A 13,637-nucleotide genomic window follows, 5' to 3' on the forward strand; every position below is an offset into this window, starting at 1 on the left:
TTTACTAATAAAAAACTAAAAATGACAAAATCACATAAACTTACTAATACTTAAACTAATATTAGCATGAAAACTGAAAATATATAAATAAATACTGTATTGGTATGAAAAAATTCTAAATAACATGGTTGAGTTGCTCTGTTCTGCTTTAAATAGCCTAATTAAAGGGAGTCATGTCGACATTTTGATGCTTTGAAATAAGAGTTCAATGTACAATGTAAAAATACAGTACGTTTCAAAAGAGAAAAGATCCTTCCTGTTTATTTATTGAAACTACAGTAAGCAGAATTTTTATTATAAATATATAAAATATTGATGTATTTGATATAATTGAAAGACTATTTAATTCAAGAGTCAAAGGGCCCTTGTGAAAAGAAGTACCCCGTTTAAATATGTTTTAAAATAATATATATAATTGCAAAATGAATTTGATGTTTTCAGACACTTAATTGCAATAAAATGAAAATGTACTATTGTAGGGCGTATATTCTGTAATGTTCTGTTTTGGTTACATTTTCACTCTGTTTGCTCTGTTCCTGTTTGCCTGAATTCCTAGTTAGATTCCCTGTTTGTTAATTAGTTCCACGCACCTGTTCCTGTTCATTTTGATTACGTTCCCCATGTATTTAAGCCCTGAGTTTCATTCTGTTCCTTGGTCCAGTATCGTGAATGTTTAAGTGGTTGTGTTAGTTTGTTCTCCGACAATCTCCTGAGTGCTCCTTGTTTATTTTATTAAAGAGTATTTTTAAAGAGTATCTCTTTCCTTGTGCGCTTCATTACAGTCACTGTAACAACTATACATTACATTTATATTAAATGCAATTACTTAACTTTAGAGTGTTTTGTTTACTCACTTAAGTAGGACTTAAGTCATTTTTTATATGTAATTTTATAATTAAAACTAAAACTAAAATATACTTTGTAACTTCTATTTAAGCTTGTATGTCATGTATTTAAATATGTGTAATTACACATTTGTAGTAGTAATATTTGAAGTACACTACAAGTGCACATTCGATACAGTTAAGCACACTTTTTTCACAACGGTGGTCATGTTAAAATAAATCATGACAGTCTGTGGTCCAAGAAACCTCAACATTGGTGAACTTAAAAACAAAATGATAAATTACGAGATGACCTGTTTAAAAAATATTATGCTTTATAACCAGTTATAACCATTTGAAATCATCTAATCGAAACATGATTGCAAATTTAGATGATTTACAGTACATTGAAATAATCCACTGTGCGAAGGCATTTCATTTTCTGGTTGTATAGCAGGACAGATGTCCAAATGTGTCTTGCAGAGAGCTTCCTGTGCACCTGCAGCAAGAGGCCCTCCAGCAGTCCTCACAGTGGAGCTGCATCAGACGGTCTATTGGGCTGCAGGTGCTCTTGCTGTGCAGCAGGCACTTCCTCATACAAACATCATTTACATGAATCACTCGATCAATTAATCAAGCTGTGGCAAATTTATTTAGCGGGTAACTGTGAATCACAAGTGCAATTTACTTATTATTCATTTTTAAGGAAAATATATCTGATGCTGAGCTATTTTAAGTATATGTAACATGTTATGCTTTATTACAGAAATTATATATGTTTTTTGTGAATTTTTAAAGTGTGAACTGAATGTAATGTTTTGGGCACTTAATTGCACGTTAAAGGGGTCATTGATTATGATTTGACTTTTTTAACTTTAGTTAGTGTGTAATGTTGCTGTTTGAGCATAAACAACATTTGCAAAGTTACGACACTCAAAGTTCAATGCAAAGCGAGATATTTTCTTTTACAGAAATAGCAAACGGCTGGTAGGGACTACAATGAGCTTCTTCCCGGGTTGGTGACACCACAAACCCCAAAACTGACATAAACCCTGCCCCCGAGAACACGCAACAAAGGGGGCGAGGCCATGTTGGACTGCTTTAGAGAAGAGGAAGAGTTGTTGTAGTAGAGTGTTGTTACCATGCCGTCATTTTACACCGGACTGCTTCACAAAGGAGGGTCAATTCATCGCTGGATTTGCACAAAAGATTAACATGATGGCACATGCTAGTCGATGAGTTGAATCAACTCTACAGCAACTACATAAATTTATCCACTAACCATTCAGAATCATCCAGTTTCATTCTAAGGCTGAACACCGTTACTGACAATCGTCATTTGGCTGTGTGAGATTCTCCAGCTTTGTTGTTGTTGAGCAAACAAAGCGTGAGCTGTTAAAGCTCCGCCCTCTTCTGGAAAAGCATGCCGGGAGCAGCAGCTCATTTGCATTTAAAGGGACACACACAAAAATGTCATGTTTTTGTCACCCAAATAGGGGCAAATTTGACAAGCTATAATAAATGATCTGTGGAGTATTTTGAGCTGGAACTTCACAGACACATTCTGGGGGCACCAGAGACTTATATTACATCTCGTGAAAAGGGGCATAATAGGTCCCCTTTAATTGCAAATAATTGAAAATGTATTATAATTTAAATTTATATTAAATCAAATTAACTTTAGAGTAATTGTTGACACACTTAAGTAGGACTTATGAACATCTTTATAAGTAATTTCAAAATTTCCTCTATTGACTTGGTTATAGTTCTGAATGTACTGACAAGCATTTATGGTATAAACTAAAATATACTTAAATGTCATTTTTATTAAAATTGTATGTCATGTATTTAAATACTGTATATTTGTAAATTCACATTTGTAATGTAGTTGCAATTTAGATTTAAAAATATTTTAAATAACTTTAAATGTAAAATCGAACTTACAATTGAACTTACAATCAAGTACTTCACATGTGCTTTAGTATGTTAGTCAGCACATCAAGATAAACTAAGGTATGACAAAGGAATATTAAAACATGATTTAAAATGTACTTTAAAGTAAAACTTATTACAATGTGCACTTTTTAAAAGTATACTCAAGTGTGTTAACAGTCATAAAAGTGTACTCTTTTTAAGTATACTTAAGTGGCCTTTTATAGTTTTTTTTAAATATATATACCTATATATACACACACACTACAAGTGCACATTCAGTAATACAATTATCTACTTCTTTTTCACAAAGGTAATCTTTTACAGGTAAATTTAACAGCATTTAAAACAGTCCAAGGCCTCTATTAAGAGCAGTTGTGAATCTTAACAAAAGATCTGGTGTAAAGCACCTGCTTCTGAGTGTGTAAAGTCCCTAAATGTGTGTCCTTTGAAGGCCACTTTCTTAATTTGGCTGTAATTAGAAACAGCAGGTCATTATTCTCGTTAGCCAAAGAGGCATCTGTGTGATGGCATAACAGAGTCTGCCTGCCCAGGGCACCTGCTGCTGAGAGCAGTTGGCAGTTAATACTAACTGCACTAACACCAGCAATGCCAGTCTTCTCTGAGCCTGGGTTTACACACTGCACTAGCCAGTATGCTAATTATTTCAGAGTTTTTCTGCTTGTCCTGTTCTGCTGCAGGTTATATATTGTATGCTAACAGGTTTCAGCATTGGTGGACTGAGGTTCCACAAAAATATTAAGTGATGTTATAAGACTTTAGTTTTGTTTTCCATACTGATGAGTCAAAACATTATAACCAGTCACTAGTGAAGTGAATATCGTTGATCATCTTCTAGTCCTAACAAGGCCACATATTAAAGGGTTAGTTCACCCAAAAATGAAAATAATGTCATTTATTACTCACCCTCATGCCATGCCACACCCGTAAGACCTTCGTTAATCTTTGGAACACAAATTAAGATATTTTTGTTGAAATCCGATGGCTCAGTGAGGTCTGCAATGACATTTCCTCTCTCAAGATCCATTAATGTACTAAAAACATATTTAAATCAGTTCATGTGAGTACAGTGGTTCAATATTAATATTATAAAGTGACGAGAATATTTTTGGTGTGCCAAAAAAACTAAATAACGACTTATATAGTGATGGCCGATTTCAAAACACTGCTTCATGAAGCTTCAGAGCGTTATGAATCTTTTGTGTCGAATCAGCGGTTCGGCGCGCCAAAGTCACGTGATTTCAGCAGTTTGGCGGTTTGACACGCGATCCGAATCAGGAATGTGTCACAACACACAGTGCATAACACGCTTCTGAGAATGGGGCTGCTGTTTTGGCACTGTTGCACATGGAGGACCAACAGCATATTAGGTGGTCATAATGTATTTGACTCATCGGTGTATCTAAACCCTCAATTCTTCTTCTAATACGACATGAAAGGCATTTAAAGAGATAAGAGTAATATGTGATAAATGGTAGAGATAGTGAATGAGGTTTTACAAACAGTTTGTATATTACATATGTAAAGTAATTAAACAGTTTTCATGAAGATCTAGATTAAAAAACAGAAATTGAGGGGGAGAAAAGGGTTTAAAATGTCTGCATTTGTGTTACAAGACCGCCCTCTATTGTCTAAATTGAGCCTTGCAGTGATAAAGAAAGTGCAGTGCTTTGTTCACCTGCACTAGCCTATTTTTTTTTTCTCATCATGAAATGAGTTTTAAACCTAAACAAATGCTACTTTAGAAATTTAGGTTTAACAGGATGTACATAGACTCCAGTCATAAGGGTTAGTCTAATAAAAGCTGTTTTATTTTACATGGAGCAGGTCTCCTCCTAAACCATGAAAGTCTTCGGCTAATACCTAATGCAGAGTTGAGCATATTGATAATATATAGTTCTTTTAAGCAGCGTGTTCTACTCAGTTTATCTCTGTAACCCTTCCATTACTACACTGTCATCTGCACACTTCTACAATGGAATCAATAATTGTAAATCACGTCGTTCTCTGGGCAAACATCCCTTTTTTTGTGCTTCAACACTAGAACACTTTGTCACAAAAATGACTGCAAATGCCACTATTGGCACCATCTTTAAAACTTTATTCTGTCAGATTTTTTTTTATGGAATTATAAATGTGTATCTCAGATTTCAGGTTTTTAATAATATTATGGCCAAAAGACAGATGTGGTTAACCCAGTCTATAATGATATATATGAGCTCTGCTTTGCTTATATTTATGAAACACTGCATGGATTTTCTCAAATATTCTACATCTTGACTCATACTGCCACTGTGTGGTCATATGGGATATAGTTTAGTTCTTTAGTTCCTTGTTGTGATGAAGTAAATAATTTATTCAGTCAGCATGCATTCTTTTTTAATTTTGTTTACCAAAATAATGTAGGTACAGATATAAATGTTGTGCTTTTCTTCTATCCTGTGAGTCTTAGTGTTGTATACCTGGTTTTCCTTGTCAAGTAACTTGGGTTGGGTTTATTTATTTATGTATTTATTTATTTAATGTTTCATTTGTTTGTTTGTTTGTTCGTTCATTCATTTCTCTAATCAACTTTTTAAAAACATTATATTTTATGAGAAAAAAAAAATATTAAGAGAGTTAAGAATTCAAATGAACCATTACAAACATACAGCCAAAGTGAATATTTTTACTTTTAAGATAATAATCAAATTACCAATGGCAGCAATGGCAAACATATTGGTGAAAACAGTGTTAAACACCCCAGGTCTTCTCACTTCACAGACTGTACAATATCCTGCATCCTGCACAGCCTTGTTTTAATTCATGAAAAATGAAGTATAGCATCTACCTTGACTAAAGTACATGGAGAAACTATCCTGTTTCTGGAGATCTACCTACCTGCACAGTTCAGCTCCAACTCTGATCAAACACAACTGAAGCAGCTAATTAAGATCTTCAGGAGCACTTGATAATTACAGACAGGTGTGCTGGATCAGGGTTGGATCTGAACTCTGCAGGTAGGTACTGTCAATCTCCAGGAACAGGATTGAACACCCCTGATGTACAGTAAGTATTGTGCCGCTGTCCGTGGTGCTGAAATACCTCTGTCTACACATTAAGAATCAGCTATTTTATAGCCAGCTGATTACCATCTCTGTGACTGTGGTTACTTTAAGTAAGATGAAAAAACCCAACCAGAAAGATAATAATAATGAAGCCGAAACGGCAACACAGATTTAATAGGTAATTCAGTTGGCAAGCTTTCATCCAAAGGTGCAAATTTAACTTACTGTTTGCGCAAAATTAGAATATTGCATTAAACATTTGCGAATAAAGCACTGTCCATCCCATGTGTTCAAGATTGCAAAATCGTCACTTCCTGGGAAATTGGCGCGAAATATATAATACAAATGGAAATTGCTGCAATCGGGGAAGCCACCGAGGCTGTTTTTCGTACATCATAAATGACTTCTTCATGATCTCTTGCATTCGAATGCCATTTGAGACACTTATGGGAGGAATTAAACCAAATCATTCTGATGACAGACTTTGGCTCATTTCAGAATGACTAAAACAACATTTGAGATGCTATACAATGTGATTGGTCTGCCTGTTAGTCCAGTTATCCAATCGCATCCTCTGTTGAGGCAAAGTTATGTGAGTTTTTTGTTGTAAATTGATGGATTTATTTGGTAAATGTGTTCCCATCATAGTTTATGTGCATTTTTAGAATTCATGCACATCTTGGCGTTTCCATCCAGCGTTGTGATTGCTTTATCAATTGGGACTACAGAAAGCTAGTTATTTTAAACACTTTCAACCTGTGGAATGAAGGTTATTAAATATTTGCTTTTCCAAGACATTTTTCAATCCCTCTTCCCTTCACCTCTGAGTCAAAGGAAACCATTCCTGTGTCACTGAACTCAATTTTACTGAAATCTTTCTACCAATTTTATACATGTGGGTACTGAAAGAAGATCAAAGTAAGCAGAGGGAGAAAGGTGCCTTCATTGTGTTTTGCAGGGACCTTGAGATCATTTCCACACACTGAGCTCACCAAAGTGGCCATTGACACGCTGAGAAAATTGGCCTTTGATGATGGTTCTCTGAGTTAAATTGGCACAGGGTCGCAGGGTTCGTGGATGAACGGAGGTGTGGGTGGAAGAGAAGGATGGTTGGAGCTGTGTACAGTATATGCGTGTGACTTACTGTGTTTAGAGGATAGCTGAACTCTCCAGGTGCTTCAGGTGAAGCTCATTGTACTCGTGTATGTTGACAGAAGCTCGTGATGGAGCTTTATATGAAGTTTTGTGGCACTTTTATAAATTTTGATAGGCACTGAGATACCTCGGAAACTCAAATGTGATCAAAAAACAGACCAGAGATTTTTAACCGTGGGTCATGACCCAAAAAATGGGTCCCGGGTCTGCTCTGATAGGGTTGCAGGGAAAATGCTAAATGAAAATAAGAAAATAAAACTAAATAAAAAAATAAAAAAATAAAAAGGAGGAGAAAATGCTTCCCATAGTTATTTTTGTTGTTGTTGTTGCTGTTGTTGACGTCAAAGACAACAAGCGTTGTGATATTTGGAGCCAAATTAGGCAGATGCCAACATGGACAGATTGCGTGACATTCCCTCATCCTCATAAAACATGAACGAAACTACAGTAAGATATGACCTGGTTACATTAAAAACAGATTCACTTACAGAATGAGGTTTTGCACCAACAAATGTCAATCTTAATAATCTTGCATATTTGCATAATCACTCTATGTAACTTTTATTTATTTAAAAAATTTTCTACATTTTTTGCTAATTTAGATTAGTAATAATTAATCTAATAATCTTATAATAATGTATTTTTTTTTTTTTAAATAAGTCTGTTATGCTCTGCTTCATTTATTTGATAATATTATATTGTGAAATATTACTCCAATTTAAAAGAACGGTTTTCTATTTATTATATTTTAAAAATGTAATTTATTCTTTTGATGGTACAGCTGACTTTTAGGCAAGCATCGTTATTCCAGTCTTCAATGTCACATGATCCTTCAGAAATCATTCATGATTTCTAAAATTCAGCTTTGCCATCACAGAAATAAATAATATTTTAAAATATATTCAAATAGAAAACAGCTATTTTTAATTGTAGCAATATTTCACAATTTTACTGTTTTTTCTGTATTTTTGAGTCAGTATATATAAGAGCATTACAATGAGCATCACATTACTTGAGATTTGAATCCGTGGTGGAAGGAAGTAGTTCCTCACAAAAGAGGGTTTTAAAGACACTCCGTTGTTATTTATTATTTATTTACACACTCGTGCCGTCAAACTGTTGCGTAAACGCAGTATCACACTCATAGCCGTGTGATACGGCTGTATATCAGCATGGCTGTGATTCGGCTGTAGGTAATCACAGCATGCTGATATACAGCCATATCGCATATCGTCTCTTGTGACTCACTAACTCATTCACTCGTAAAATTTTGCCGCCATCTAATGGAGTATTGTAACTTTCACTCAATCCATATTACGCACTATTGGACCCTTTCTCAATAGCAAATACAACATATTATTTATATAAAATAATATTTATTGAACAACAATATTTAAATTAACAACAATAGCCATTATAAATGACAACAGGAAATAAACGTGTACATTTCAGTCAAACATACAAAAGCAGTGCTCTACAGGATGCAAGTAAGTATAGCATTAATATTAAATTATTAAATTTAACATTGCCCAATTCATTTTTCTCTGGAACAAGTAATAGATTAATAAGACCAAAGATTGCCCATTTTATGTACCCAAAATGAATTATATCTCATGTTTAACCACTATAAGAGCCAGCGGCAAATCCCCGAAGCACTGGCTGAGATGAGGCTGTTCTTGGCGGGTACAAGAGCACTGAACGGCCACTGACGGACTGAAGCTCGCATCTTCGAAAATGTCTAAACAAATTGTAAAATAGGCGCTATGATTAAACATTAAACTCAGCAACTGTCGTGGCAGCTGAGCGTATCCTCCATATTTTTACAAATACTACACTTGTTGTACCACGAATTGTAGTATTTGTAAAAAAAAAAAAAAAATATGGAGGATTCGCTCAGCCGCCATGACAGTTACTTCAAGCCGAGTGATACAAACGGTGAAAAGGTGCTGTTATCATTAAGATATCGCACAGATCTCAGCCAATCAGATTCGAGAACCAGAAAGAACTGTGTGTGTGTGTGTGTGTGTGTGTGTGTGTGTGTGTGTGTGTGTGTGTGTGTGTGTATGTATGTGAGTGTGTATATTATATATATATATATATATATATATATATATATATATTTTATATATATTATATTATATATATACACACATACATACACACACACACACACACAGAATCTTATTTATTTTTCATTTAACTTTTGATAAACAATTTTGATACTGTTTAGGTCACTACATGGTGTCCAATTTAAAATCTCGGTAACAGATAAAATAATTTATTAAGACATTTATTTATTTATGGCCTCATGCTCAAAAATAATGAACGAAAATAAACAAAACTACAATAACAGGATAAGACCAGGTTACATTAAAAACAAATTTACTTATAAGATTTCGCACCAACCATGATAATCGTAATAATCTTAAAAAAAAAATAATAATAATAATAATAATTTTTTTCTTTTGTTTGATAAACAATTTTGGTACTTTTTTGGTCACTACTTGATGTCCAATGTAAAAATCATAGTCCTAATTCTAGGTCTCAAAGCAAAACCAGTTGAGAGCCACTAAAAGAGACCATATCCCAACAGATATGAAATGCCAAAGTACTTTAGGCTATAGAAAAAGAAAAGAATAACGTTTGAGTGGTTCAAATGTATGTAGCAGATTTCCTTTTGTCAGAAATTAGCTGTCATCTGTCAAATGCAAGAATGAGTAGGAAACAGCTTGAACCATGTCTCAAAGCGAAGGCTCTTTACATTTGCAATTTTCACACCCACACATTCATAGGCAATCATTTCAGCCTACTTTTGCTAATCAGTAGCTTTAAGATGAGACTTGCCAGCGGAAAAAACACAGACATTCTCATGCGAAACATAATGGACTAGATGTATTTTCTTGATGATCAAGACCCTTTCTTTCTGTTCTCCAGCCCCCGATTTGAGTTTCCATGGAAGTCAATGTTTACTTCACGCAGGGTTACTTTCTGAGAAAACCCCATGTGACACTGCCTCTTCCCGGATTCATGATTAAGTGCACTCTCTGATGCACACTACTCTTAAATTACACCTCCTGTGATCACAAGATAGTGATTACCAACCCAATACGCCTTTTTTGATTAAGATCAAATTGTTGTTTACATACCGCAATCTCCCAAAAACACGATTAATGTGTTTTTCAGTGAAGTCGCTTCACTTTAGCAGCAGCCCACCAATTTTCTAGGTTTTTTCTCACAGGAGAAATACGAGTGTGTGCCGTTGAGAAGACGTATTATTATGCATTAGTCTCTGTCGTTTTAATGAGCGTCGGCTTCACTTGCTCCAGCATGATTGGTGCACTTGAAGTAAAACAGCCAGCGAACAGAACTCAAGAGTCGACAAAAACACTCAGTCGTTCTCAGGCAGCAACAGTGCTCAGTTCACACTGTGCCCTTTTCCCCTCCTCCTCCTCCTTTTGCTGCTCCCCTCCCGCCTCTTCCTCGTTTCCTGCGAAGAAGTGTCTGTTGAAAGAGTGGGGGCACGGCAGCGGAGCAAACGACGAGAACTCGCTGAAAGCGCAGGGAGCTTAATTAAACTGCTGTTCAACTGTGCCAGAGTGGAGCAGCTTGGAGGCATTGGTTGAAAGACTCAAAATCTCCACCGGTTCATCTGAAACTGGTGAGGCTGCTGGAGACATCTTTGAGATCTCCACGTCTGCGACTAAATTATAAAGCAGGACTTGAGGAGAGCCACAGTTGTTCCAGGAGAACTCTGAAGAGAAACATCCACGGCAGTATTTCTGAAGCGCTGATAGAGGGCGAGAAGGGCAACATGGGTGCTTTGATGGTGATATTTTCACTTCAAACCAAAGAAAGGAGAAAAAGGACAGGTAGGCAGTAAAGAGCACTTTTTTTATGTGACACTGAGTCAGAGATGCTGTAAAGCCTATAGTAGAGGATATTACATTTTGCAACGTATGCTCTTTGTACTTGTTAAATTAGACAGAGAGATGCTGGACAGTGGGGTTCAAAAGTCCAGGGATTCAAAGTATCATTTAAACCTGGAATTAAAGAGAAAGTTTCAAGATTTTGAAAAATGTAAAACAAAGAAATGTTATGAATACAATGATTTTTTTGTGACTTCCATCATGTTGGAGAACATGATCATCAGGTTTTACACACTTGTGGAGTTCATACAGCTTAAGGGCTGCTGCCATTAAATTACCACCAAATAATAAGACATTGTCAGGTCAGTTTTTCAATTAAATGTTTTACTATTCAATTTATTAATTCGGTAACACTTTGCAATAAGGTCCCATTAGTTAATGTACATTGAACAATACATTTGATGCAGTATTTATGAATCTTTGTTCACGTTAGCTAAGAAAAATACAACTGTTCATTGTTAGTTCATGTCAGCTCAGGTCTATTAAAGAGTATTAACAGATACAACTTTTGATTTTAACTATATATTCAGCCCTATACGAATGGGACTAGTTTGAGATACAGTTCTTATCACCCGGCGTTTGTGATTTCATGTACCGATTCGGACGGGACTAACATCTCCGTGTTTATTACAGAGGTGGGAGTGTGTGTTTTCTAGACGTGGGTGAAACAAAAGGTCATCTGCTATGTTTGCGTGCATCTTGAATGAGGTATATGCCTTTTAATGAATGACTTATTGATATGACTTTATTTTTAAAACCCTAAACTTCATGTGAGTTTATTGAAGTGGCTGTTTATAATAAACCCACATAAGTGAGCAGAAACATCTAGACAAGTATCTTACCTGACACTGATATTAAATTGGGCAGTCTTCACCATTTGCAATTTGGCTCTATTTATTAATTTTATAATTTTATTTTTCGTCGGATACCATCCATATTGGAATGAAATTATGCAAAGATAATAGGATAATAGAATATCGGCAATCACAGACATTTGCATTCAGAAGGGATAAGATTTGAGTTTGCCAAAAAACAGTAGGTAATTTGCTCTGGAAGTTTTACTGAGGTTGTGTGAGAAAAACAAGGCGTGGCAGATTCGGACAGGATTAAAACCACATAATACACCTGTAAAAATACTAATTTCTCTAACGTCCTCCATGAAAACTAGTCCCGTCCAAATAGGGCTTTAGTAAAAATTGAAATTTACTTTGATTGATAGATGCTTTAGAAGTATTTTTCATTGTTACTTTCAGTTAACGATTGCGCATGTCCTGATTTCGCAGAGTTCGACGCGTTCAACATATTTTGTTGATCCTGGAACAACATTCCTGTCCGAAAATTTCATCCTAACCCTAACCCAACCCCCAAACCTAACCCTACCTATAACTTATCTTTAAAGCGTTAGTTCACCCAAAAATGAAAATAATGTCATTAATTACTCACCCTCATGTCGTTCTACACCCGTAAGACCTTTGTTCATCTTCGGAACACAAATTAAGATATTGTTGATGAAATCCGATGGCTCAGTGAGGCCACTATTGAGAGCAAAGCCACTGAACCTCTCAAGATCCATAAAGGTGCTAAAAACATATTTGAAACAGTTTATGTGAGTACAGTGGTTCTACCTTAATATTATAAAGCGAAGAGAATACTTTTTGTGCGTCAAAAACCCCCAAAATAACGACTTTTCAACAATATCTAGTGATGGGTGATTTCAAAAAACTGCTTCGGAGCTTTACAAATCGAATCAGTGGTTTGGAGCGCCAAAGTCACGTGATTTCAGCAGTTTAGCCGTTTGATAGGAGATACGAACCACAGATTTGAAACAAAAGATTTGTAAAACTCTGAAGCATTGTTTTAAAATCGGCCATCACAAGATATTATTGAAAAGTCGTTATTTTGTTTTTTTGGCGCACAAAAAGTATTCTCGTCGCTTTATAATATTAAGGTAGAACCACTGAACTGTTTTAAATATGTTTTTAGTACCTTTAGAGAAGAAATGTCATTGCTGGCTATGGAGGCCTCACTGAGCCATCAGATTTCATAAAAAATATCTTAATTTGTGTTCTGAATATGAACGAAGGTCTTACAGGTGTAGAACGACATGAGGGTGAGTAATAAATGAAATTATTTTCATTTTTGGGTGAATTAACCCTTTAAAATAAGAGGGATATGATGGCTGAATAACACTGATGTAGAAGCATTTACCCCTCTTTGTAAGCCTAAACTTGACAAACTGTAAACTTATCCCTCAAATCTGATTGGTTGATGGGAATGTTGAAATCAGGTTCTTGTTGAAATCAGGTTCTGCAACAACTGCAACCTTACTGTAAAGTGTTACCTATTGTTCTGATAATATTAATTTTAAACAAATGTATTGAATTAGAAAATGCAAAATCAAAGCATTTTCACTAGTGCTCTCAGGACTTTTAACCCTCACTGTGTTTCCATATATAACAAAAATGTATACTTTTGAATTGAATTTTCTTTTCAAATAACTGTTTTCGAAATACAAGATAGCCTACGTGTTCTTCCTCTGGTGGGTGTTTTTTGTCTTTTGCCTTGAGAAAAGTGTACACTGCCACGCAATGATGATTCATGGTTTTATGCTTCTTTGTTGTTTGGCCTAAGGGTTCCAAAGGGAGGGTTTCTCAGAAATGCTGTACAAGGGGCTTTCACGAAGAAGTACAGAGGATTCCTTATGGGGAAGAGAGGTTATGAATAAACAGAAA

The 13,637-nt window shown here is 35.3% G+C and overlaps 1 protein-coding gene across 5 annotated transcripts in view; it reads left to right on the plus strand.

Moving 5' to 3' along the window:
* kcnip4a (potassium voltage-gated channel interacting protein 4a) overlaps window positions 1–13,637 on the plus strand; it is a 251,365-nt gene that overhangs the window by 131,578 nt on the left and 106,150 nt on the right. The window contains exon 1 of one of the 5 annotated variants that reach the window (XM_051898896.1): window positions 10,353–10,848. The exons of the other annotated variants lie outside the window; for them this stretch is intronic. Within the exon in view, the coding sequence (XP_051754856.1) occupies window positions 10,791–10,848 (58 nt within the window). The 5' untranslated portion in view covers window positions 10,353–10,790. Of the gene's footprint in view, window positions 1–10,352; window positions 10,849–13,637 lie in introns of those variants that run through there. 5 annotated transcript variants of the gene reach the window in all.

This window comes from Ctenopharyngodon idella, chromosome 7 (genome assembly GCF_019924925.1).
Source record: "Ctenopharyngodon idella isolate HZGC_01 chromosome 7, HZGC01, whole genome shotgun sequence".
NCBI classification, from domain to species: Eukaryota; Metazoa; Chordata; class Actinopteri; order Cypriniformes; family Xenocyprididae; genus Ctenopharyngodon; species Ctenopharyngodon idella.